The following is a 27,143-nucleotide window of genomic DNA, read 5'->3' as shown; positions in this document are numbered from 1 at the left end:
ACCCGGGTCAATCTAATCTCGATGGCCAATCACAGGAGAGAAAAAAAATCACTTCCGCGCCTCAACCGCACTTAGGGGGCGGAACAGAGGGAGAAGGGAGGATGAGACAATATTGGTCACGTGACCCACCCAATTGCACAGAGGCCGGGGCGGTGCAGAGGAGTTCGGCGACACTCATTGGCCAAAGAAAGGTTGGCCCTGCGTGAGGCCACGCCCCCCGTGGCCCCGAGGTTGGTTGCGCGGGCGCCGGAGAAGGAGACGCTGTCCTTCCGCAGCGATGGGATCCTGGGTGAGTGGCGGCGGTCCGGGCTGAACCCGCGGAGCAGGCGGGCGGCGCGGCAAGGTCCGGGACTGAGGCTTGCAGCGGGCGGGAGCCGTCCCTGAGCGGGGAACTGGGTAGGGTTGCAGGTGTCCCAGCTCAGCCGGACTAGAAGGGCCAGCGTTGGAAAGAGCAGGTACTCGGGCCGTGGGCGGCGCGAGAGGTGGAACGGAAGGTACCCGGTCAGTGGGAAGATGCCCGGGCCTGGAACATTGCAGAGATCGGAGCAGGGGTGCAGGTACTGGACCCGCGCTGGGCAAGTACCGGGATGGAAGGACCGGGTGCGCGGGCTGTGGAAGGCGGCGGCAGTGGGCACCTGGACGACCCTCAGGGATATTCCGGGAGTCGGGGCAAGAGAGGAGGGGGCCTGACCAGGGCATGCGCAAGGAATTGTCTGGGATGGAAAGAGCAGATTCTGCAGAAGGGGGTATTGCTGAGGTCCAGCGTGGGAGTGCTCAGTGCCGGTCCTGGTCAGACTGCTGAGGTGTCCCACCGGTGTGGAATGAACCGAGACTGGGCAGAGGGGACATTGCTGGGGTCAAGGCGGCATGAAGGGTGCTCAGGCTAGAGTCATTTACGGGGTGGTTCAGGGCAGGGGAGAAGGTGTCCGGGATGGAAAGCGTGGGCATCCAAGCTGAGAGGTTGTGAGTGCCCTGGTGGGGGTGGAACGAGGAGGTTACTGCCCAAGGTTACAGGGCAGGAGAGGTGACTTTCCCAGGTTGGGACGACATTAGGAGTGTCCACGTGGTGGGGGGACATTGCCATGGTCTTGTCATCACAGAGAAGAGGTGGAGGCTTCTCGCATTCAGCCCTGGGTCGTGCCAGGAGGAAGGATGGGGTATGGTTGGGCTGGATCTCGATCCATCCCTGGAGTGAAGCTGTCTTGGGGTGGGTGTCATTACCTGGCACCTGCCACTCTTCCTCAGTCGGGGCAGCAGAGGCTGCTTTTGACTTTCATGCAGGTAAATGCCAAGCCTTGGGGTCCCCCAGAGCTGAGGTCATATCCCAGCTTGGCCATTTACTCAGTGACCTCGGTAGGCTTGATTACCTTTTGGAGCCCAGTTTCCCCATCATTGAGATAAACAGTGCTTGCCTTGAGGGTTCTGTGGGTCACTAGACTTAAAACCCTCCATGGAGAGCCTGTTCCAAGCCTGGCCTGTTAAAGTAAGTGCTTGGGAAATAGTAGCCGCTGATCCTCTGATGTTCTTGTCTTCCCTCGTTGGTTCTGAGGCTTGGGCCAAGTTGGGGGTGGTGCTGAGAGAGCTGGCTTGTGACCACTGGAGGTCACATCGCTCAATTTGTAGCCTCCTGGCAGCATGTCCCCTACTCTACACACGCGCGCACGCACACACAAACACACACACACGCGCACACAGCCCTAGAGCTAACTGATAGGATCATTCATCCTTCCCACTCACTGAGGATAAGCCGTTTCTTGTGCCAGTCCAGTGACTTTGGCCGCCATCCCAAGTAGACAGGGTCCATCTGGCCTTCGTGGTCATTTCGTTTGAAGTCCCAGGAGACCTTGAAGGCCTCCTTGGCCTTGGTGGTGGTGGTCGGGGAGCTCTCTGCAGGATCTTGGGGACTGGGTTATATGTGCTCAAGCCACTTATTCACTGGCCTTGGAATAGGCCGTGGAGTACCCTGGGGGTCTCACAAGGCCCCAGGGGAAAGTTGCCCTTGTAGTCTGTAGTTCTGCTGAGGCTCCCACTTCCTGCTCCATGCCAGATTTGGCGAAAGGGTTGTGTTGAGCACAGAGTCGAAAGTCCGTTAGATCTTGGTCCAAGTCCTGACTCCACCTGGTACCAGCTGTGTGGCTTTGGACTCCTGACTTAGCTTTTCTGAGCCTCAGTTTCCTCGTTGGAAATTGACAGGGGTGTGGGAGGTAGATCGCATCTACTTCATAGAATTGTAATGATTCAATGAAATAATGTATGTAAGGAGCTCTGCACAGAATACCCACATACGGTGTAGTAGCTGTTATTATTGGAGGAAATACCCTGCTGTTTTCGTAATACGTCCACAGGAAGTACGACATTCTTGGTTTTGTGGGAGGTGGAAATGATGCAATGATTCTCACTCGGGTCTGACCCCTTAGAGGCCTAAGGTTTTTGCTTAGCACGTGGGCCATGGGTTTAAAAGGATTGAGAAAGTGTGGTATAAAGCCCCAAGTTTGAGAGTGACCTATCCATCTCCCAGGCTCTGGGTCCTCACTTGGGCCAGCGTGCCAGACACTGCCTTCTCCCAGGGCTCAAGGTGGGCAGAAAGTCTGTGGGGCGTTCGGCTACCTTCCTGCTGGCAGGTGCAGAAGGCGGGGGCCTGGTTCCAGGCCTCGCATTCCACACGTGGGCTTTGCTCCCACCTCATCCCCCAGAGCACTCTTGTGGGTGTTTCTTTATGTCACATGCACACACCCTTGTGTCTGACTTGGTCGTCTGTCTCTCAGCTCTGTGGAGGGACCTTCTGGTATGTGTGTCCCTGTCCTTTCGGGGCGTGGATGGTGCCCGGGACCCAGCCAGCAACCAGCTGAAGACGTTCTCCTTGGAAGCTCTCGGCCCCGAGGGCTCTCGCCTGGGGTGCCGCTCCTGCCATGGCGTTCCGGAGGACGGAGGGTGTGTCCGTGATCCAGGCCCTGGCCATGACGGTGGCAGAGATCCCTGTGTTCCTTTACACGACGTTTGGGCAGGTAAAGATCGGGGCGGGTTGTGGTCCTGCCCTTTACCTCTCTGGTCCCTGAAACACTGAGCCACTCATCGCAGGGTCCCTCAGCATCCAGGAAAGTTGGGCCCTCGTGATTGCTGTCCCAGGCAATCCTCTTTGAGCAGAGTAAGGAGGACTGGGTTAGGAGTCTGGGGTCCCGAGCCCGGTCTCCACCCCAGGCCTATGTGGGCTCTTGACCTCAGTTTCTCAGTTTATAAAAGAGGTCAGTAATGCCTGCCAACTTTAAATGTTTGTGGCCGACCAGTTCTCTTGACACTTCCTGAAGCTCTGCCCTGTGGGATGCAGCCTCGCTCGAGGGGCTCCCAGTCCAGCAGGCAGAGTGAGGGTGGAGCAGGGGAGTGTACAGATGGACCATCGGGTGAAGTGAACGTCATTGTCTTTGAAGAGTGGAGAAGTGGGGTGGGCAGACCTCAGTTCCATTTCTGCCTCTCTGTCACCTTAAGCGTGCGTCCTAACCCGTGTGAGCTTCAGGTGCCTCACCTGGAAAATGATGGGCATTCGGACAGGTAACACAGGTGAAATCCTGGTGCGGTAGCTAGCATAGGTGCTCAGTCGCTGCAGCTGGTAGAATCCTGACCGATGGCGTTGGGGACACCTGCTGGACCCCAGATATGATCTCCTAGCCTTGTCATTTTGCCATCCCCCGTCCCCCTCTTTTACATCTCTGTGATCCAGGTTTCAGAGGCCAGGGCCCCCAACTCCCACCCCCACAGCCCCCTGCAGGTGGCTGCCTCTCAGTCATTCCTGGTCAGGAGGTATCCCCTGGGGGCCTGATGCGTTCCCTGCCCCTCACGTGTTCCTCAGGGCAGCTCTCCCAGGGAGATGTAACTGGCTGCCTCCCTCTTTTCTTGCAGTCTGCCTTCTCCCAGCTGCGGTTGACACCAGGCCTGAGGAAGGTCCTCTTTGCCACGGCCCTGGGGACTGTGGCCTTGGCCCTGGCCGCCCACCAGCTCAAGAGGCGACGGCGGAAGAAGAAGCAGGTCGGCCCCGAGATGGGAGGCGAGCATCTGGGCACAGCGCCCCTCCCCATCCTCATGGCCAGGAAGGTCCCATCTGTGAAGAAAGGTAGGTGTGAGGTGGTGGGGAAGGGCCTGACCTGGAGTCGAGTCTCAGCTGGACCCCTATTAGCTGAGATCTTGGGCTAGTGACATCCTGTCTCCAAGCTGAGTCCCTTTCACCTGGGAAGCAAGTCATTGTAAGGATTTGCTGGGTGATGTGGCCGGATGCACATGTCATTGGAAGCGATGGTTCTCATTATCTGAGGACACTTTGGGAGCCCTGGGTCCAGAGTGGGCTGGTGGGGTGCAGCTCCTCCGTCCAGCGATGGAAGTCCCCTGGCTCAGGAGCAGAAAGGGCCAGATGGTTCCTGAGCCTTTTGGTATTCTCACCATCCCCCTCTTTTTCTCTTTGCATACAGTAAGATTCACCCTTTCTTGAGTTTTGACAAACACTTGTAGTCATGCAGTCACTACCGCAATCAAGAACTGTTGCTCTCAATGCCCCCAGGGCCCTTGGTAGTCAGCCCCTTTCCCCTTCCCCCAGCTCCGGGCAGCCACTGACCTGTTTTGTGTCTGCTGGTGTGGCTTTGAAAGCCTCTTATGGGCCCGTTAATCTTGTAACCCAGTAACCCGGTGTATGCCGTGTACAGATCGCTTTCTAAGGCAAGGAGTCCTCAAAGGCTCTCACGTTGGAAGAAACTTGTTTTAAGAGGCAGAATCTCCTTCCGGGCTCTCCTGCCTCCTCGCTCTTCTGAGCTCCCTCTTGAGCGACGTGGTGGGGGGCACGGCTGCTCTCCCTCTGCTGGGGGCCTGACACCCTTCTCTCCCGTCTCCCCCGCCCACACTTAGGCATGGAGCTATCAAAGTGACAATGACTTTTTTATTTTGTTTATTTTATTTTTTTTTCTTTTTGCTGTACGCGGGCCTCTCACTGCTGTGGCCCCTCCCGTTGCGGAGCACAGGCTCCAGATGCGCAGGCCCAGCGGCCATGGCTCATGGGTGCAGCCGCTCCGCGGCATGTGGGATCTTCCCGGACCGGGGCACGAACCTGCGTCTCCTGCATCAGCAGGCGGACTCTCAACCACTGCGCCACCGGGGAAGCCCGACAATGACTTTTTTAAAAAAAAATTTATTTATTTAAATTTATTTTTGGAGGCGTTGGGTCTTCGTTGCTGTGCTCAGGCTTTCTCTAGTTGCGGCGAGCGGGGGCTACTCTTCGTTGCGGTGCGCGGACTTCTTATTGCGGTGGCTTCTCTTGTTGCGGAGCACAGGTTCTAGGCGCGCGGGCTTCGGTAGTTGTGGCACGTGGGCTCCGTAGTTGTGGCTCGTGGGCTCTAGAGCACAGGCTCAGTAGTTGTGGTGCACCGGCTTAGTCGCTCCGCAGCATGTGGCATCTTCCCGGACCAGGGCTCGAACCCATGTCCCCTGCGTTGGCAGGAGGATTCTTAACCACTGCATCACCAGGGAAGCCCGACAATGACTTTTAATTATGAATTATCATTGCAAAAGGGAAGTTTTTGTCTTTTCAATTGGACAGAGAAGTTTGTAGACCAGTCTAGAACAAGACCACGAGACATGCTGGCACAGCTGGCTTTCCATTCTGCGTTGGCTCCACTGGAAGCCTGGAGTCGTTTCTGGACTAACCTCTTGCTTGCCTACTTTGTACCAGCACCATCTCTGGTTCCACCTTATTTTGCCTTCCCTACTTTTCTCACTTAAAAGAACCAAACCAAAACAAAACTATGTGTTTTGAAAAGTTGGTACCTCAAGTCCTTTTTCGAAGGAGGAGAATTCCAGATCAGTCAGGCAGTCAACAACACAGGGGAAGCTGAGTCAGGAGGGAGAAGTGTCTGGGCCTCATTCTCAGGCTTAACCCAGCAGATCCAGGCCCCTCCGGGCCAGGCCCTGCGCTGCGTAACGGGGGTACGGAAGTGAGCAGGACAAGGGGCAGGGGCCCAGCCCTCTGCTGCTAGGTGCACGCCCTGGGGGTGCTCTGCTGTCACCCTGACTTAGAAGGTCAGGACAGACTCCCAGGTGAAGACGGGGAGAGGGATCCGGAGCGGGCAGCAGCCGTGCGAAGGCTGGGTGGGAAGCTGGCGTGACCCCTCTCCTGTTCCTCACAGGCTACTCCAGCCGGAGGGTCCAGAGCCCCAGTAGCAAGAGCAACGACACTCTGAGCGGCATCTCCTCCATCGAGCCCAGCAAGCACTCAGGCTCCTCCCACAGCTTGGCCTCGGTGAGGGTAGCAGGGTGCCTGTCACGGCCTCGGGGCTCCGGTCTCTGCCCTCGGGGGCTTCTGGGCTGGTAGGAAGATGGGAGAAGAGGTTCCACCCATTCATTCGTTGGTTCATTCACTCATCCATCCGTGCAGACTTCCAGAGATTGTCCGTGATCACTGTGTGCCGGGCACTGGTGAGGGAAAGGTGGATAAATGCGGAAGAGAAGCGGTGATCTCTTGGGGAAGATACTTACCCATGGAAGTGCGTTCATTCATTCATTCATTCATCAGACACTGAGCAGGCACCGGCTTTATGTCAGAGACCACTAGGCGCTGAGGACAGAGAGATGAATAAGACAAAGAAGTTTATTTTCTCTTGGGGAGCGGCTTTGGCTCATTCACTCGTCTAGTTGTTCATTCATCCAGCGAGCACTGAGCCCCAGCTCTGAGCCGGCCACTGCCCTGGGGACCCAGGCATGAGCAGGAGCTGGCTCTGCTCCCGCCTGGGAGGCGGGTGGCTGCTCGTGTGGGAGAGATGCGTGGGTGAGAGCCGGGCCCTGCCGGCCCGTATGGAATGGGTGCACGTTGCGTCCTCCCTGTCTCACTTGTAGTGTAGCCCCGGAGCAGGGAGGGGGTCGTGCCTTTCGGGAGTGGAGCTCAGGGTGGGTTTCGTAGGAGGCTGCAGCTTCCTGGGTTGGGCATTGGCCTCAGCGTTTCCTCCTGCTTTGGCCATTTCTGTGACCCGTCCTCAGGCGCTTGGAGTTGACGGAAGCAGGCTGTGCGGAGGGCTCGCCACTGTGGCCCGGGGCTGTTTTCAGGGATGGTATTGCAGAGGGCACGTGGCGTGTGGTGAGGGGTGGGGGTGGGGGGAGGCTCAGGGATCCTGCAGAGGGTCCCGGAAGGCCTCATCCCTTATTCTCGGGTTCTTGCGCTACTTGGCACCCAGATGGTAGTGGTGAACTCATCCAGCCCTGTGGCTGCATGCTCGGGGCCATGGGACACCAGAGGGATGGAGGAGTCCGTGACCACCAGCAGCGGCAATGCTGAGAGCCTCTACATGCAAGGTACGGGCCAGGAGGCCGGCCTTGGGCACCCCCTGCCCAGCGCTCACCCCACCCCCGCGGCCGGGGCAGGGTAGTGGGGAGCGTGGCCTCCTCCCGGGAGCCTGGGCTGGGTTTTCTGGGTGCTGCTTTCAACCAGTTCCAAAACCACCCACCCCAGATCCCCGGCTCAATGGTTTCCAGCCATCTCTGGACTGGGCAGAGTCTCCAGGAACAGATCTGGTCTGAATGAAGACCTGCAAGCTAGCCAGCCCTGAAAAAGGGGTCAGGACCTGGTCCACACGGTCCTGGCTGTTCCCATCCTTCCGGGCTCTCCTGCCTCCTTGCTCTTCTGAGCTCCCTCTTGAGCGACGTGGTGGGGGGCACGGCTGCTCTCCCTCTGCTGGGGGCCTGACACCCTTCTCTCCCGTCTCCCCCGCCCACACTCAGGCATGGAGCTATTTGAGGAAGCTCTGCAGAAGTGGGAGCAGGCGCTGAGCGTGGGGCAGAGGGGGGACGGCCTCCGGAACCCCGAGACCGCTTCAGAGGCACTGTCCGAGGTAGGCAGTCCTCCCCCGGGTCTCTCCTACCCCTGGCCACTGAGAAGACTGGTAGTGTGGCTGGTGGGGGGCCACGCTTGGGAGGCGTCTAGCAGCGCCGCCTTCTGCCAGCCCATCACGTCCTCCTGGATGGGAGCTTCCGCTTGACCAGGATGTTGACCCAGCTAAGTAAGAAAGTTCACGTAAGGTGCATTAGCCCATGCCTGGTGCTTGGTAATTACTCAGTAAACCACACTGGTGATTACAGCCTGATCCTGACTACATAAAGAAAATAAGGGGGGCTTCCCTGGTGACGCAGTGGTTAAGAATCCGCCTGCCAATGCAGGGGATACGGGTTCGAGTCCTGGTCTATGAAGACCCCACATGCTGCAGAGCAACTAAGCCCATGTGCCGCAACTACTGAGCCTGCGCTCTGGAGCCTGTGTGCCGCTACTACTGAGCCTGTGCTCTAGAGCCCATGTTGCCACCACTGCTGAAGCCTGCGTGCCTAGAGCCTGCGCTCTGCAACAAGAGAAGCCCCCACTCACTGCAACTAGAGAAAGCCCGCGCGCAACAACAAAGACCCAACACAGCCAAAAAAAAAAAAAATGGGGACTTCCCTGGCGGTCCAGTGGGTAAGACCCCACGCTTCCACCGCAGGGGGCATGGGTTTGATCCTTGGTTGGGGAACTAAGATCCCGCATGCCCTTGGCAAAAAAAAAAAAAAAAAAAGCATTCTTGAAGGGCTGGAGGGAAATAGCCTGTGTTCATAGTTGATTGGGTCACACAGCTTTTGTCTTGTCTTTTCTTTATGCGTTTTTTGTTTTTTTTTTGGCACAGTCCAAGTTTTCTATAAGAGAATATTTATCTCAGTATCAGAAAAGAGAGATAAAGTGGAAAAGCCAAAATAAAATTTTTTTTGTGCAAAACACACTAAATATATGTCCTAGGATGCATTGTTTTGTAATAGTTAAAAAAGATGAAAACCTGGAGACTGTAAGTGCCCATCAGTAGGGGTCTGGAATACTAGGCAGCCTTTATGGTGGCGCAGTGGTTAAGAATCCGCCTGCCAACGCAGGGGATATGGGTTCGAGCCCTGGTCCAGGAAGATCCCACATGCCGCGGAGCAACTAAGCCCATGCGCCACAACTACTGAGCCTGCGCTCTAGAGCCCGCGAACCACAACTACTGAGCCCATGTGCTGCAACTACTGAAGCCCGCAGGCCTAGAGCCCGTGCACTACAACGAAGAGTAGCCCCCACTCGCTGCAACTAGAGAAAGCCCGTGTGCAGCAACAAAGACCCAACGCAGCCCCCCGCCCCCCCAAAAAAAGAAATAAAATAAATAGAAAAAAAGAAGGGACTTCTCTGGCGGTCCAATTAAGACTCCGTGCTTCCAATGCAAGGGGCGGGGGTGTGATCCCTGGTTGGGGAACTAAGATCCCACAAGTCGCGTGGTGAGGCAAAGAAGAAAAATAAAAGGCTGAAGGAAAACTGTATGGGCTGTTAGGTTGCCTTCTCCACTATATTTTATGAAGTGAAAAAAGCAATATATAGAATGTGTATAGTGACCCATATCTACATTTTTTTCTATTGAGATGTAGTTGATGTGTAGCATTATGTAAGTTACAGGTATATAACATAGTGATTCATGACCCATGTGTACGTTTTATTTATTTATTTTTATTGAAGTATAGTTGGTTTACAATGTTGTACTAATTTCTGCTGATGTGTACATTTTTAAAAAGACATCCATCCTTGCCTACATATGCCTGTTGGTAACTGCTGGTGTGTATGTGCACTTTTATTTCCCTCTGGACAGATAACACAAGAGATTTTTTAAAAAAAAAAAATTTATTTATTTATTTATTTTTATATCTTTGGCTGCATCAGGTCTTAGTTGTGGCATGTGGGATCTTTTGTTGTGGCACTCGGGCTTCTCTCTAGTTGTGGCTCGAGGGCTCAGTAGTTGTGGCGTCATGGGCTTAGTTGCCCTGCAGCACGTGGGATCTTAGTTCCCTGACCAGGGATTGAACCCGTGTCCCCTGCATTGGAAGGTGGATTCTTAACCACTGGACCACCAGGGAAGTCCCCACAGGAGATTGTTAACAGTAATCTATGAGGAGAGGGTCTGCAGGGAAAGGAGGAGAAGGCTTTTCTTGTACTTTTTTGGTCGATGTTTTTTCTCATTCTGGGGGTTGTCTTTACACTTTCCTTTTTTTTTGGCTGCACCTCACGGCTTGCAGGATCTTCGTTCCCCAACCAGGGATTGAAGCCGTGCCACCTGCATTGGAAGCGCAGAGTCCTAACCACTGGATGGCCATGGAATTCCCAATCTTTTCACTTTCTTGATGGTGTCCTTTGAAGAACAAAGGTTTTTAATTTTGACGAAGTTCAGTATATCTAATTTTTCTTTTGTCACTTGTGTTGTATGTAGGAAACCATTCTCTAACCCAAGGTGGCTTCCCAGAGAAAGAGCTGGCAGATCTGCCAAAGCTACAAGGCTCTGCTGGCCACACGGAGCAGCGTTACTAAGCAAGATGGCCAGCAGGTCTGGGGTCCCATGGGCTCCGCCAGGCTCTAGCTGGGTGCACTGGGCCACATAACTCCTTGAGTTTTCTCTGTCAAGTGGGGTCATGGCAATCCCTGCCTCAAGGAAGCCCTGAGGCTGAACAGCGAGTTGCCTGTCCAGGGCTAGCGCTCAGTGAAAGGCAGCCATTACAATCTTACTGTCCCCCTCTGACTGCTTCTGCCTCTTTCTCCCAGTGGCCTGAGGCCCGACTTGGCCCTTGTCTCTTCCCCAGGGTCTGGTTACATGTACTTGCAGGATCTGGCAGCCTCTGTGGAAAACAGGGTCAGGCCTGCCCGTGCCTGGCCCCCTGGCCTAGAAGCTCCTGGGTTCAAAGGAGCAGTGCCCCCATCTCCCCACACCCTGGTGTGGAGGCCGAGGGCAGCGAGGAGGTCACTGAGGCCACAGGCTGTGGTGCCAGGGGTGCGATGCCTTCCCAAGTGCACGCGGTTAATAGGCACAGTGCGGTTGAACCCAGCTCTTTCTGGGCTCCTAACTGCCCTCTGATTGTAATAGCCAGCACTTACTGGCCATCACCATGGGCCAGTCTTGTAGGAAGTACTTTATATACCTTATTTCATTCACGTTTTCCCTAAAATCCTAGGAAGTAGGTTCTCTTACTTCAGTTGACAGATAAGAAAACTGAGGCTCAGAATGAGGGAGTTATTTACTCAGGGTCACACAGCTCGGAACTGGTGGCGCCAAGGTCTGGACCAGGTCTGCTCGGGTCTAGAGCAGTGCTGTGCAGTAGGAGGTCATGTGTCTTATTTAAAATTTTCTGGAGACCACATTAAAAAGCAAAAGGAAATGGGTGAAATGACTTTTTAAATTTTATTTATTTAGTTTTGGCTGCGTTGGGTCTTCATTGCTGTGCGCGGGCTTTCTCTAGTTGCAGCGAGCAGGGGCTACTCTTCGTTGTGGTGCATGGGCTCCAGGCGCGCAGGCTTCAGTAGTTGCGGCACGTGAGCTCAGTGGTTGTGGCTCGCGGGCTCTAGAGCGCAGGCTCAGTAGTTGTGGCGCACGGGCTTCGTTGCTCCGCGGCATGTGGGATCTTCCTGGACCGGGGTTCGAACACGTGTCCCCTGCATTGGCAGGCGGCTTCTTAACCACTGCGCCACCAGGGAAGCCCTGAAATGACTTCATAATATATTTTCTATAATCTAGTATATCCAAAATATTATCATTTCAACACGTAATCAAGATGAAAAATCACTGAGGTATTTCACGTTCTTGTAGTCTTGGGGGTTTTTTTGCGGGGGGATACTAAGTGTTTGAAATTGGTGTATATTTATGCTTATGGCCCATGTCAGGTGGGACTGGCCGAGTCTCAAGTGTGCACTGGCCGTGCGTTGCCGGTGGCTCCTGTGTGGGGCAGCTCAGTCCAGACCTGTGCTTGCTGCTGGGCCTCAGAGCTGTCCCCTGTTTCCCTGGGGGCTGGGCCCCCATCATGGTGAAGGAAAGGGCCGTTGGCGTGGGGAGCTTGGGGGGCCTGGGTTGACCGTCATTGTTTTACCCATAGCCAGAGTCACAGCGAAGGGAGTTTGCGGAGAAGCTGGAGTCCCTGCTGCACCGGGCCTACCACCTGCAGGAGGAGTTCGGGTCCACCTTTCCGGCCGACAACATGCTGCTGGACCTCGGTGAGCGGGGCCGGGGTGAACGATCCCCAGGGCCCACGACCTCATCTGATCAGTGCCTCCCTGCACAGACGGGGAAACTGAGGCCCCACAGGCAGGAACAGAATTGGAATGAGGCCCTGGGAGTCCCTGGCCGGTGTGCCTTGCCCCATCCCCTTGGGAGCGGGCTTTTGGGGCTTGTATGTCAACATCTCCCCTGCTGGCTGTTCCAGGTGTTTGGTTGGAGCCCTATTCTGCGGGCACCGGGTGGGCGGAGGGTGGCTCACGTGGAGGTTAGCCTGTGCCGTTGCCCTGCCCATTGAGGTCAAGGGGTGTGACATCACTGAGATGGAATGAAGTTATTCAGCCAAGCAGCCCATGTTCTCCTAGTGCCTGCTGCGTGCCAGACCCTGTGTGGTGACTGTGACCTCCCAGGGCCCTTCCCTGGGGGCTGTCCGCCACCAGGGGGCAACATCAGACTACTGAGTGTCGGGCTCCCCGGCTCTTCCAGTGATGACACAGGCCCAGTGAGGGCTGGCCGGGGTGACACATCTTCCACTTCTGTCCCCGTCCGAGCAGCCCCACTTCCCCTGGCCTCCCCGTGTGACAGAGAAGGCTGGTGGGGCATTCAGGGCTGTGAACCTTTCCCAAGTCCCCTTGAGTGTCCAGACCCCCTCGCCCTTGAGCGGGTGGGATGGAAGTGCTGAGTGAGGGGCCCTTTGGCATCAGAGGCTGTTTCAGCTTGTCAGAGAGGGGGAGCAACTTGCCCAGGGCCACACAGCACAGCACAGCCTGCCCTCAGAGCTCAGGGCCCACAGGCCTCAGGGTCAGGCAGTGCGGACGTGGCAGGTCCCCTGACGTGAGCACAGAAAATAGGAGCTTTGCTACCATCAGCGTCATTCGTCCAGAATCGGGCGTTGGGAGGCTTGGTGTACATTTAGCTCGATCGTGATTTCAGGAGTCTCAGCTCAGCCCCTCCCTTCCCTCTCTGCCCAGAGCGGACCCTCATGCTGCCCCTGACCGAGGGCTCGCTGCATCTGCGGGCGGACCATGAGGACAGCCTGACCTCGGAGGATTCCTTCTTCTCCGCCACTGAGGTGGCGTGGGTTCGGGGGATGGCCGTGGGGAGAGGGGTGAAGGCCGGGGCTCCCGCGCAGCTCCTTGGCGGGCGAGCACTGGGTTGTGGGAAAGTGAAGGCGTTTCCTCTGATGGGAGCAGAATCTGGAGGTCGCCAATGCTGCTCCCCGGGGGACTCTTCAGTGTTGCTGGAATGGGGAAGCCTGAGAAACCAGGGGTCGTAGGTCCTATGAGTGAGGGCAGGGGTCCCCGTCCCCAGCAGCTCCAGCCCACGCCGGCCTCTCGCTTCTCCAGACCGAGTGCTCATTGCTTGGTTAGTTTCCTACCATGGCCACGTGTGCCAGGCGGCTGTCCTTTCCTGGGATGGGAGGACACGGGTGTGTGTCCAGTAGATGGTCCCTTTGGGAAGGGCACCCGGTGATGGGGATGCTGAGAGCCAGAGTAGAACTCAAACCCAGGCCTCTGCCCTCAGCCAGCATTCCTGCTGACGTTCCCTCTGAAGCGTTGGCCCCTAGGGCGTACTCCGCCAGAAGTCCCCTGGGCAGGTGCCCTTGACCCACCCCAAGGCTCCGCCCCCGCCTGCCAATGCTGCTGACACAGGCTTCCACCCTCTCCCCAGCTCTTTGAGTCCCTGCAGGTTGGAGATTACCCGAGCCCACTCTCCAGGCCTGCCGCCGCCTACGAGGAGGCCCTGCAGCTGGTGAAGGAGGGCAGAGTGCCCTGCCGGACCCTCAGGTGAGCATGGGAGGGAAGGAGGCAGGTGCGGGGGGGGGGCTGTCCCCTTGGAGGAGGCTGGGGAAGCCAGCAGGGCTTGGTGGGGACCCAGCTGAGCCAGGCTGAGGGTGGGATGGTCTGGCCGTGGCTCCTGCCCCAGCTTCGGAGACCCTAGGATGGCCCCGGTACAAGACAGGCAGGTCTAGGGTTGATGATGACAATAACTAATTAATATAAGTAATTAAAATAACAATCATTCGTACATGTTCTAAGGGGTCCAATCATGGAAGCACAGTGGGCGCTGTCCCTAAGCCCTGTGTTCTGACACACTCCTTTAAGGAGCCGTCCAGAAGCCAGGCTTTGGAGACAGACAGACCCCGGTTCTCTCCAGGTCTTGCTACTTTGTGGCGTGTGGCCCTGGACAAGTCTCCTGACTTCTCTTAGCCTCAGTCTTCTCCTGTGTGGTATATTGAGGGCTCTTATCCACCTTAAATTAATTGTTCTGTATGATGGTCATGAGTCCCAGATTTAAGTATGTGTGTTCAAAGTTCACTGACTGAAAATGGCCAAAGGCCCCAGCGGAAGCCTTGGGGATTTGGATAAAGTGCCCAGATCAGGGCACCTCTAGCTGCCCCAGAAAGCCCTGCCCTGGCCTTGGGAGCAATTTGGCCATTTTGGTCCTTTGCTAGAGAGGGTCCTTTGCTGGTTGGGGCCTAAAGGAGGCCGAGGTCAGCCCGACCCCCAGTGACCACACCTGCCAGGGGCGCCCAGTGCCATCGAGGCAGCCCGTCCTCAGGGAGCATCCTGTCAGCCCCTTCCTCGGGTTTGGGGGAAACTGAGGCCTAGAGGCGGGCAGCCACCTGCCCGAGGTCACACTACCAGGTGGGGGCAGGGCCACCCAGGGCTCCACCCTGACCCCACGGGGGTGTCGCTGGCTGGGGCCCAGGTGCTGTGACTGTGCGCTTCCCCTCAGGACAGAACTGCTGGGCTGCTACAGTGACCAGGACTTTCTGGCCAAGCTGCATTGTGTGCGGCAAGCCTTCGAGGTGGGTGCGGTCCGGGGCGCGCTGGGGGGATGGGGGCAGTCAAGCAGGCTCCTCTGCGCGGATGGCCACCTGCCCAGCCCACGGTGCTGCCCTGTCCACGGCTTGGGGGGGCCGCCAGCCTGTCAGCTCACCGCCTCCCTCCTCACCCCTTAGGGCCTCCTGGAGGACAAGAGTCACCAGTATTTCTTCGGCGAGGTTGGCCGGCAGATGGTGACGGGCCTGATGACCAAGGCTGAGAAGGTAGCAGGGAGTGGGGGGCTCTCTTTTCGGCTCTTCTTCCCCCTGCGTTGTTTGTTTTTTTTATCTTTCTAACTTTTATTTAGTTCTGTTAAAAAAAAAAGAAAGAAAAAGAAAAAACCCAATCTAAAACCGAGCTGACGAGCTCTCACTTCATCCTGCAGGCCATAGGAGAGCAGGGAAAGGGTTGGGGTTTTTTTGCTCCCTGTGCTAATTCTGAAAAATACGGATCTGTCTTGCCTCTTATTTCTGTTTACAGCATGACACAGTTTTACAAAGTTCGCCGATTATGAGATGCAAACCGTACAGGGTCTCCGGGAACCGCACTTGCCAGGGGAACCCCACTTGGCGCACGTTCTGATATGTGTCCTCCTACTCGGTTCCATAGACTCTAATCTTTGAACATTGTAATTTAACTTGCGAAGCTTGGTTTGTGTTCTACGGGCTGTTCTGCAGCTTTATTTTGTTCTGTAAGAGTCCATCTCGTCCATCTTTCCGTGTCAGTAGATGGACCAGTTGTGTAGTATTGTGTCGGGCGGGTCGGCTCTGGTCCTCCCAGAGACGGACATTTGGGTTGTGTCTGACTTTTCCAGAATCACAGACACCGCTATTATACTCAGTCTGTTTATAATCAGTCCTCTTTCGGTACCGGTGGGATTTTCTGTGGGGCAAAGCCCAGGTGTGGCAAAGGCCGCGTCTTGGGCACAGATGTTTCCAAGGCTGGCAGATCTTGCCCGTTTACCCTCCGAAATGCCTTAACAACTTGAGCCCCTCTCGGCAGTATAAGGCTGTGTCTCCTTACATCTTGGCCAATACTGGATATCAGTACAGGCATACCTCATTTCATTGTGTGTCTTTTGGCTTCATTGTGCTTTTTTTTACAAGTTGAAGGTTTGTGGCCACCCTGTGTCGAGTAGGTCTGTTGGTGCCGTTTTTCCAGTAGCATTGGCTCACTTCATGTCTCTGTCACATTCTGGTAATTCTCGCCATTTTTCAAACTTTTTAATCACTATTGTATTTGTTATGGTGATCAGTGATCTTTGATGTTACTGTTGTAATTTTTTTTATTATTAATTTTTATTGCAGTATGGTTGCTTTACAGTGTTATGTTAGCCTCCACTGCACAACAAAATGAATCAGCCAGGGCTTCCCTGGTGGCGCAGTGGTTGAGAGTCCGCCTGCCGATGCAGGGGACGCGAGTTCATGCCTCAGTCTGGGAAGATCCCACATGCCGCGGAGCGGCTGGGCCCGTGAGCCGTGGCCGCTGAGCCTGCGCGTCCGAAGCCTGTGCTCCGCAATGGGAGAGGCCACAACAGTGAGAGGCCCGTGTACTGCAAAAAAAAAAAAAAAAAAAAAGAATCAGCCATACACAGACGGATATCCCCTCCCTTTTGGACTTCCCTCCCATTTAGGTCACCACAGTGCCTTAGGTAGAGTTCCCTGTGCTATGCAGTATGTTCCCATCAGTTGTCTATTTTATACTTAGTATCAATAATGTATATGTGTCAATCCCAGTCTCCCAGTTCCTCCCACCCCACCCCTTTCCCCCTTGGTATCCGTACATTTGTTCTCTACATCTGTGTCTCTATTTCTGCTTTGCAGATAAGATCATCTGTACCATTTTTCTAGATTCCACATATTCGCATTATTATATGATATTTGCTTTTCTCTTTCGGACTTACTTCACTCTGTATGACACTCTCTAGGTCCACCCACGTGCATTGTAATTGTTTTGGGGTGCCACAAACCCATACAAGACAGCGAACTTAATCAATAAATGTTGGGTGTGTTCTGACTGCTCCACCGACTGGCTTTCCCCTGTCTTTCTCCCTCTCCTTGGCCTCCTATTCCCTGAGACACCACAGTATTGAAATTAGGCCAATTCATAACCCTACAATGACCTCTAAGTTTTCAAATAAAAGGAAGAGTCGCATGTCTCGCACTTTAAATCAAAAGCTAGAAATGGTTAAGCTTAGTGAGGAGGGCACGTTGAAAGCTGAGACAGGCCGAAAGCTAGGCCTCCTGTGCCAAACAGTTAGCCAAGCTGAGAACGCAGAGGAAAAGTTTTGAAGGCGATTAAGTGAACACATGACAGTGAACATGAATGATAAGAAGGCAAAACAGCCTTATTGCTGATACAGAGAAGGTTCGAGTGGCCTGGATAGAAGATCAGACCAGCCACAACATTCCCTTAGACCAAAGCCTCATCCAGAGCAAGGCCCTGACTCTCCTCAATTCTGTGAAGGCTGAGAGAGACGAGGAAGCTGCAGAAGGAAAGTTTGAAGCTGACAGAGGTTGGCTCATGAGGTTTAAGGAGAGAAGCCGTCTCATAACATAAAAGTACAAGGTGAAACAGTTAAGTGTGGATGAATTCATCAAGGTACTACACTAAACAACAGATCTTCAATGTAGACGAACTAGCCTTCTATTGGAAGAGGGTGTCATCTAGGACTTTCATTGCTCGAGTGGAGAAGTCAATGCCTGGCTTCAAAAGACAGCCTGGGGCTTCCCTGGTGGCGCAGTGGTTGAGGGTCCGCCCGATGCAGGGGACACGGGTTCGTGCCCCGGTCCGGGAGGATCCCACATGCCGCGGAGCGGCGGGGCCCGTGAGCCATGGCCGCTGAGCCTGCGCGACCGGAGCCTGTGCTCCGCAACGGGAGAGGCCACAGCAGTGAGAGGCCCGCGTACCGCAAAAAAACAAAAAAAAAGAATTAATGCTAAATCTACCCTGACTGTTCTCTATAAATGGAACAGCAAAGCCTGGATGACAGCACATCCGTTTACAACATGGTTTACTGTTGAGACCCACTGCCCAGGAAAAAAGATTCCTTTTAAAATATTACTGCTCATTGACAATGCACCTGGTCACCCAAGGTGGATGGAGATGTACAACAAGATTGATGTTTTCATGCCTGCTAACACAACATCCGTTCTGTAGCCCGTGGATCAAAGAATCATTTTTGACTTTCAAGTCTTATTATTTAAGAAATACCTTTTGTAAGGTTACAGCTGCCATAGATAGTGATTCTTCTGGTGGATCTGGGCAGAGTAAATTGAAAACCTTCTGGAAAGGATTCACCATTTCGGTTGCCATTAAGAACACTTGTGATTAGTGGGAAGAAGTCAAAATATCGACATTAACGAGAGTTTGGAAGAAGTTGATTTCAGCCCTCCTGGATGACTTTGAGGGGTTCAAGACTTCAGTGGAGGAGGTAACGGCATGTGTGGTGGAAATAGCAGGAGAACTAGAATGAGAAGTGGAGCCTGAAGATGTGACTGAATTGCTGCAACCTCATGATAAAACTTGAATGGATGAGGAATTGCTTCTTATGGATGAGCAAAGAAAGTGGTTTCTCAAGATGGAATCTACTCCTGGTGAAGATGCTGTGAAGATTGTTGAAATGACAACAAAGGATTTAGAATATTACATACACATAGTTGACGAAGCAGCAACAGGGTTTGAGAGGATTGACTCCAATTTTGAAAGGAGTTCTGTGGGTAAAATGTCATCAAACAGCACTGCGCGCTACAGGGAAATGGTTTGTGAAAGGAAGAGTCAGTAGATGTGGCAAACTTCATTGTTGTCTTTCTTTTTCTTTTTTAAAATTAATTAATTTTTTTGTTTGCGTTGGGTCTGTTGCTGTGCGCGGGCTTTTCTCTAGTTGTGAGCGGGGGCTACTCTTCACTGCGGTGCGCCGGCTTCTCACTGCGGTGGCTTCTCTTGTTGCGGAGCACGGGCTCTAGGCGCGCAGGCTCAGTAGTTGTGGCTTGCGGGCTCTAGAGCGCAGGCTCAGTAGTTGTGGCGCACGGGCTTAGTTGCTCCGTGGCATGTGGGATCCTCCCGGAGCAGGGTTCGAGCCCATGTCCCCTGCATTGGCAGGCGGAACCTTAACCACTGCGCCACCAGGGAAGCCCCACTGTTGTCTTATTTTTAAGAATTGCCGCAGCCATCCCAGCCTTCAGTAACTACCACCCTGATCAGTCAGCAGCCATCAACATGGAGGCAGGACCTTCCACCAACACAAAGATTATGACTCACCAATGGCTCAGATGATGGTTAGTGTTTTTTAGCAATAAAGCATTTTGGAATTAAGGTATGTACATTGTCTTATTAGACATAATGCTATTGCACACTTAATACACTACAGTATAGTATAAACATAACGTTTATACACACTGGGAAACCAAAAAAATCCATGCAGCTTGCTTTATTCACTGTGTTGGGATGGTCTGGAACCAGACCTGCAGTCTCAACGAGGTCTGCCTGTAATTTTTTTTTTAATATTTATTTATGTATGTATGTATTTATTTGGTTGTGCTGGGTCTTAGTTGCGGCAGGTGGGCTCCTTAGTTGCGGCTCTAGGGCTCCTTAGTTGTGGCATGCGAATTCTTAGTTGCGGCATGCATGTGGGATCTAGTTCCCTGATCGGGGATTGAACCTGGACCCCCTGCATTGGGAGCGTGGAGTCTTAACCACTGCACCACCAGAGAAGTCCCTGTAATCTTTTTCATCTTTGTTTCATCCATTACTTTATGTTTCTTGGATTATTAACAAGGTTGCATACATTCTCATGTTTATTTGGCCGCTTGTGTTTCTTTTTTTTTTTTTGATGAGTTTGAGCAAAGCTCTTGAACCCGCCTCTTTCCTCTGAGTCCTTCCTCCTCATGGGCTGGGCGTAATGTGAGGTAATGGTTCTGAAATATCACCTCTGACACATCACCCAACTGCTTAAAACCCACCCTCGCTCCCACTGCCCTTGGTGTAAAGACCAAGCTCTGCTGTGTGGCCTCAGGGCTTGTGGTGCTCACAGACTTCCTCCCTGATCTGGCCTCTGCAGATGCTGGTCGCTCAGCACCTGGAATGCTGTTCCTCAACTCTTTTTGTTGTCATTAGTTACCTTGTTGTAAAATACGCACATAAGAGTATCAAAAGGTAGGATGTGTACTTCCCTGGTGGCGCAGTGGTTAAGAATCTGCCTGCCAATATGGAGGACACGGGTTTGAGCCCTGGCCCAGGAAGATCCCACATGCTGTGGAGCAACTAAGCCCGTGCGCCACAAATACTGAGCCTGCGCTCTAGAGCCCGCGAGCCACAACTACCGAAGCCTGCGTGCCACAACTACTGAAGCCTGTGTGCCTAGAGCCCATGCTCCGTGACAAGAGAAGCCACTGCAATGAAGAGCAGCTCCCACTTGCTGCAACTAGAGAAAGCCCGCGTGCAGCAACGAGGGCCCAACGCAGCCAAAAATAAATAAATTTTTTTTAAAAAGTAGGATTTGGGCTTCCCTGGTGGTGCAGTGGTTGGGAGTCCACCTGCCGATGCAGGGGACACGGGTTCGTGCCCCGGTCCGGTAGGATCCCACATGCTGCAGAGCGGCTAGGCCCGTGAGCCAGGGCCGCTGAGCCTGTGCGTCCGGAGCCTGTGCTCCGCAATGGGAGAGGCCACAACAGTGAGAGGCCCGCATAACGCCAAAAAAATAAAAAATTAAAAAAATAATAAATAAATAAATAAAAAGTAGGATTTAATGAATGGAAAGATGAACCCCTGTGTACCAGCCCCCAGGGTAGAAGGTGGAACACATACCAGTCTCCTGAAGTCCCTGTCCCACTCCCTCCTTCTCTTCCTTGGTCACCTGCCTTCTGAATCCCAGCTCTTTCCCCAGGAGAACCTCACCTGACTTGTCCCCTGGGTCCCGAAAGCCCTTGGGCTCATCCTGCCCAGTATGGCCCCATCACCCTGCATCCTCATTCCTACGAGGGCCAGAAGCCCCGCTCTTCTGGCACAGGTATGTGCCCAGCCCAGGGCCTGGCACAGGGCAGCTGCTCCATGAACGTGAATACTGTTGGCTCTGCGTATCCATGGGTTCCACATCTGCAGGTTCTGCATCTGTGGGTCCAACCAACCTCAGACTGAAAATACTAAAAAAAAAAAAAAAAATCCAGAAAATTCCAAAAAGCGAAACTTGGATTTGCCATGCACCAGCAAATTATTTATTTAGCATTTACATGTACTAGGTGTTATAAGTAATCTAGAGATGATTTAAGGTGCAGGGGAGGACGTGCTTAGGTTATATGCAAATACTGTGCCCTTTTATAAAAGGGATTTGAGCATCTGGATTTTGGTGCCTGCAAAGGTCCTGGACCTAATCTTTTGCAGATTCTGAGGGACTCATTATCCTCCCAGCAGCTGCCGTTTGCTGAGCAGCACAGCGAGCCTGGTGCTTCACTCACATTTCGTCACCTCCGGTAGCTCATTTGATCCTGATGTCTCCATCTGCTCGGCCGAAAAGGAAAGTGAGCCTGGGGAGGTAGAGGGGCTTGCCCGGTCACTAAGCACGGTTAGGGTGGAGCCGGGATTTGAACCCCAGTCAGCCTGAGCCCAGCCATGCCCTTAGCCTGTTCTTTGTGGCCTCCCCAGGAGGGTGAAAGGACGAACAAGTGAAGAAGGGCAAGTGAGGCTACAGCAGGTGTCAGGGGCTTTAGTGGACGGCCGATTTCTGCGGCTGCTCCCAGAAGGGCCCGGAGGCTCAGCTTTTTTCTCTCCGGCCTCTGCACCACTATAGGACTTGGCTTGATTTTATTTATTTATTTATTATTTATTTATTTGTTTGTTTGTTTATCGGCCGCGTTGGGTCTTCATTGCTGCATACGGGCTTCTCGTTGTAGTGGTTTCTCTTGTTGCGGAGCACGGGCTTTAGGTGCACAGGCTTCAGTAGTTGTGGCGTGTGGGCTCAGTCATTGTGGCTCGAAGGCTCAGTAGTTGTGGCTCAGGGGCTCTAGAGCACAGGCTCAGTAGTTGTGGCACACAGGCTTAGTTGCTCTGTGGCATGTCATGTGGGATCTTCCCAGACCAGGGATTGAACCCCCGTCCCCTGCATTGGCAGGTGGATTCTTAACCGCTGCGCCACCAGGGAAGTCCTTGGCTTGATTTTGATTAAGAAATCAAGAAGAGGCTCGGCTGGCTATCTAGCAGCCCTTGAGCGCCAGACCCCACTCCCAGCCCTGGACTGAGCGGTAACTGACAGCCCTGTCAGGTTTTTCCAGGCAGCAGAGCTGGGGTGGCCTCTGTCTGGGAAGACGCCAGCCCCCGCACACACCCAGGCTCTGGGACTGTGGAATCAGGCCGCCTCCTTGCTATGCCTGGGGCCAGACGTGAAGCCTCCCCAAGCCTCAGTCCCCTACTGTGTAGATGGGCGTGTCCTGGGGATGTCACGAGCTGATGCCAGCGGCCATCAAAAGTGTCAGCAAGGGCCAGCCCACATCTTCAGCTTCGTTGTCAACTTTTACATATGAGGAAACTGAAGCTCGGGGAGGTTAAGGCACAGCCCAGGGTCATCCTAGCAAATTCTCTTTAAAACTTAATGAAAATAGTTTTAAAAAAGTTTATAAAAATGGGAGTTCCCTGGCGGTCTAGTGGTTAGGATTCCAGGCTTTCACTGCCATGGCCCGGGTTCAACGCCCAGTCGGGGAACTAAGATCCTGCAAGCCGTGTGGCATGGCAAAAAAAAAAAAAGAAAGAAAAGATTATAAAAATGACTCATGCTGGGCTTCCCTGGTGGCGCAGTGGTTGAGAGTCTGCCTGCCGATGCAGGGGACACGGGTTCGTGCCCCGGTTTGGGAAGATCCCACATGCCGCGGAGCGGCTAGGCCCGTGAGCCATGGCTGCTGAGCCTGCGCGTCCGGAGCCTGTGCTCCGCAACGGGAGAGGCCACAGCAGTGAGAGGCCCGTGTACCGCAAAAAAAAAAAAAAAAGTAACAGGAAAGTCAAAATGTCAAAATCTCAGAGCATCAGAAAAAAAAAAAAAAAAGACTCATGCTAATTGTAGAAAAAACTAAGATGATGCAAAAAAATTGTCCCCAACGCCACCCTGTTCACATTTTGGTGAACATCCATCCAATGGCCCCTCTGCCTGTGGTTCTTATAAATGGCATCAACCTGCCCCTGCTGCTCTGTGTCAGTTCCACTCTGCCAGGCTCTTGGGCACATCAGTGATCTGAACCCTCAGGATTCATATCTGTAAAATGGGCACAATATTGGACCATCCCTCATAGGACTGTATGAATTAAATGAGTTGATTCACGTTAGATCAGCCCTGGCACGTACTAGCTTTCCACGTCCGTGAATTACATCTGTGTCTGCAAACTTTGTCGTAAGCCCCAGCTAAGCCTCCCAGTCCCAGAGAGTGAAGAATTCCTCCTGTGTGCTGACCATCTCCGTTCCTGGCAGCATTAGTCCTATACACTATTTATTGCCTGATTGTGTTACACAAACGAGCTTATTGACTCCCCCAGAGTAGCCCCAAGTGTGGGGCTGTAGCTTCTCCCGTTTCACCAGTGAGGCCGATGATTGCGGAGATCTGAAACTTTGGCGGCTGGCTCGACCTCACACCCTTGAGCATCCTTCCAAAGTGAGTGCCTTCTGTGGCGCGTGCACATCTTTTGGAAGGCGGTCCATTGCTCAGTAACGAGCTGGTGTGAGACATTGCTGGGCGCCCCTGGTGTTGCATCCCTCCGGGACGTGCCCTGGGTGCCGCAGAGGTGTGTGGAGGCGGGCACAGGACACTTCCTGCCCCATTCTCTCCATGACTGCTACTCAGGGATTGGCCTTGGCCCAGCCTTGGTGTGTCCCTCTTGCACAGGCCAGCTTGCCCCTGTGGGTCCAGTCCAGCTGCATCTTGGGGCCTCTCCCACGGCCAAAACAAGCTCTGCTTCTCCCCCCAGAGCCCCAAAGGCTTCCTGGAGAGCTACGAGGAGATGCTGAGCTACGCCCTGCGGCCGGAGACCTGGGCCACCACGCGGCTGGAGCTGGAGGGCCGAGGGGTGAGTTGTTTGCGCTGAGCCTCGGTGTCCTGGGGTCCCTGCACCTGAGCTCCTCGAACCGGGTGGAGGTGCCTGTAGGAGCCCTGCCTTGATTCCGAGGCTCTGAGATGGCTCCGTGGCTGCGAGAAGCCCCCATTCCTGCCCTGCCTGCCGCAGGCCCCTCCTCACACCGCCTAGTGTGGCTGCTCAGCCCGGCGTCCCCACCCGCTCTGCCCTCAGAGCACTGCTGCCCCCCACAGGTGGTGTGCATGAGCTTCTTCGACATCGTGCTGGACTTCATCCTCATGGACGCCTTCGAGGACCTGGAAAACCCCCCGTCCTCGGTGCTCGCCGTCCTGAGGAACCGCTGGCTGTCGGACAGCTTCAAGGAGACGGTGCGTGGCCGCCCCACTCCCAGGCACACACACGCTCACGTGACCCCACGCGTGCGCCTGGGCACCAAGGCTGGCTCCCCACCCATCAGGGAGCAGTCACGCCACTGGGATGCTGCCCGCCGCTGTGATCCAGGGCTGCTGGGCACACCAGTCCCCTGCCCTGGAGAACTTCCCACAGGATCCCCTTGCTCTCCTCTGACCAGTGTAGCACGGAGGGACGTGCACTTCCCTTCTGCACTGTGGTTTCACTTAGGCAGTCTACTCATTTCTGGGCTGCCATTCATTCTGTTCCATTTGAATGCATTAAATAAGTTAAAATACGGGGGAAAGAAAAAAGGGGTACAGCAGGAGAGCATTGAGCACAGGGCCCCTGCAGGGCGGCCGTGCTGTGTGCCACGGGGGTGGTCTGGAGAGGGGTGGGGCGGGTCTTTTAGAGGCAGTAACCATGGATCCCCACAGTCACTGAGTGAGGTGGGGCTGCGGAGTCGCGGCCATTTCACAGAGGAGGAATCTGAGGCCCAGAGAAGACTGGTGGCTAGTCCAGGGAGCCGCCCAGTAAGGGTTAGAGTAGGATTCAGACTTAGGTGCGCCTGACTCCTAATTGAGGGCAGGGAGACGACAGAGCTCAGACAGCCGTCCCTACCTCCCTGCTTGGGGTGGGATGAGCGGGGGGTAAGGGCCTGGTCCTGGACTGGGGGTGGCTAGCGGCTGCCGGCCCGGCCTGTTAGTCTGACCCCCCGGGGGTTCCCATCCTTGATTTAGGCCCTGGCCACTGCTTGCTGGTCTGTCCTGAAAGCCAAGAGGAGGCTGCTGATGGTGAGTGAGCTGACAGGGCCCCTGGGGAGCGCCACGCGGGGGCCTCGGGTGTGGTGCCCAGCTCAGTTGACCCTGCATTTGGTGTGTGCTGGACCCTGGTCTAGGGGCAGGACATGTGGGCTGGGCAGAGGAATGGGGCTCGTGCAGGGAGGTCTTACTGAGCCCCCAGGCCCTGCTGCACCTTTTGGCCTTTGTCACAGCACCGGCCCCCTGTCCTGCCATTACTGCTCCCTTGACCAGGAGGGCCTCAAAGGCACACGTAGATCTGTTTCATCTTCCCACCCAGGGCTCATCACAGAGCAGGCCACTGTGAAACGTCAAAGGAATCAAAAGCGGGGAAAGGGTGTCTTCGGAGGGAGGAAGGGCACGTGCAGAGCAGTGGTGGTTGGCTTGGCGGAGGCGTCTCGGCGGGGCAGGCAGAGCCTCCCTCCCGCCCATCGGGCTGCATTACCTGCTCTCCCAGGCGGCGACCGGCTGCACTCTCCGGGCTGCTGCGGTCCACTGTTCCCCTCTGCCAGCCCAGCTCTGCTGCCCAGCTGATAACAGCTGCCACTGCCACATGCTCTGGGCACTTCCTGTGCTGAGCGCACCCCGGGCCCCTCGCGCAGCCCTCACCACAGCCCCAAGGTTGCCCCTATTCTGCAGAGGTGAAAACCAGGGCTTCGAAAGCCCCAGTCATGGGAGTTCCCTGGCGGTCCAGTGGTTAGGACTCGGCGCTTTCACTGCCAGGGCCTGGGTTCAATCCCTAGTTGGGGAACTAAGATCCTGCGAGCTGTGTGGTGTGGCCAAAAAAACCAAAAAGCCCCAGTCACCTGCCCGGCATCACCTAGCAAGGACAGTAATGAAGCCCTGGCTCTTAATACGACCCCAGGGCCTGGCTGCCTCACCCTGCCTGGGTCCCAGCCCTCAGCCTTGCCACCCTCCACAGGTGCCTGATGGCTTCATCTCCCATTTCTACTCCGTATCGGAGCACGTTAGCCCCGTCCTAGCCTTCGGCTTCCTCGGACCCAAGCCTCAGCTCTCTGAAGTCTGTGCTTTCTTTAAGGTAAACAGGGAGCTCCGTGTCTGAGAGCTTGTGCTCCTTCCGCTGGGAGCCTGACCTGGGTGGGTCCAGAGGAAGCCCCGGGAGGGCAGGAGCTGAGGACAGAAGGGGCTGGGTCAGGGCTCCAGTGGTGAAGGAAGAGGCTTTGGGTGGCCCGGATGACCTCAGCGCGGGGGGTGCAGGGGCCCCGGCCCAGGCCCAACACCCACCCTCTCCCCCAGCACCAGATCGTGCAGTACCTGAGGGACATGTTCGACCTGGACAACGTGCGCTACACATCGGTGCCGGCGCTGGCGGACGACATCCTCCAGCTGTCCCGGCGCCGCAGCGAGATCCTGCTCGGCTACCTGGGGGCGCCGGTGGCCAGCAGCATTGGCCTGAACGGTGTGCTGCCCCGAGATAACGGGCCCCCAGAGGAGCTGCAGTAGTGGTGGGTGTGGACCGGCAGGGGTGGCTGGCTGGTCCTCATTCACGTGGCTGATGGCAGAGAGAAGGCCTTGGGGTTGGCATTGGAGGCCTGGGTGTCTGGCCGTCAGCAGTGGCAGAGCCCAGGCCATGGTGGCCAAGGGTGCTCGCCCCTGACCTCGCCCCCACCCCAACCTCCATCACCTGGAATCCCCGAGGCCCAGGGGATAAACTTCCTCTGAGCGGCGTGGAGCCCCGAGGGGCCCGCCTCAGCTGTTCGTGGGAAAGCAGAGGCTGGACCAGTGGCCAGTGGGGCCTGAGGGGTTGTGAGGAGAATCAGGACAGGCAGAGATGGGATGCCCCGGGGGTGGGTGCCCAAAACCCCCTGCCACCCCAGGGCTGCTGAGTGGGGCTGGGAGGGTGGAGGTGAAAGAGGGGGTGGCCGGGCGCTGCAGTGGAGGAACCTGGGCTGGACAGTCTCAGATCCAGGCATCTGCCCGGCCAGTCCTGACGGCCTGCTGCCACCCAAGAGAATGTGCTGCTCCAGAGATGGAGGGTGGGAGCCACAGAGTGTGGCCGGGGGGCACCTTGGTGGG

The 27,143-nt window shown here is 55.0% G+C and overlaps 1 protein-coding gene across 2 annotated transcripts; it reads left to right on the top strand.

Moving 5' to 3' along the window:
• The first annotated feature begins 233 nt into the window (after positions 1 to 233).
• Positions 234 to 27,143, top strand: MIGA2 (mitoguardin 2). Of its 2 annotated transcripts, none has more exons than XM_082843432.1 (16): positions 234 to 289; positions 2,766 to 3,005; positions 3,895 to 4,105; positions 6,162 to 6,274; positions 7,203 to 7,320; positions 7,747 to 7,856; positions 11,923 to 12,040; positions 13,013 to 13,113; positions 13,713 to 13,828; positions 14,781 to 14,853; positions 15,007 to 15,093; positions 23,812 to 23,910; positions 24,150 to 24,284; positions 25,047 to 25,100; positions 26,029 to 26,145; positions 26,364 to 27,143. In XM_082843432.1, the coding sequence occupies exons 2-16, from the start codon at positions 2,910 to 2,912 to the stop codon at positions 26,568 to 26,570; spliced, it is 1,755 nt and encodes a 584-aa protein (XP_082699558.1). In that variant the 5' UTR covers positions 234 to 289; positions 2,766 to 2,909; the 3' UTR covers positions 26,571 to 27,143. The 2 variants fall into 2 exon arrangements, with proteins under 2 accessions (XP_082699558.1, XP_082699557.1); XM_082843431.1 differs by having other exon boundaries at positions 276 to 343.

The sequence above is a fragment of the Leucopleurus acutus genome, assembly GCF_964270905.1.
Source record: "Leucopleurus acutus genome assembly, chromosome: 7".
NCBI classification, from domain to species: domain Eukaryota; kingdom Metazoa; phylum Chordata; class Mammalia; order Artiodactyla; family Delphinidae; genus Leucopleurus; species Leucopleurus acutus.
The sequence above is the reverse complement of the archived record's forward strand: the minus strand, read 5'-3'. Positions and strand labels throughout refer to the sequence as shown.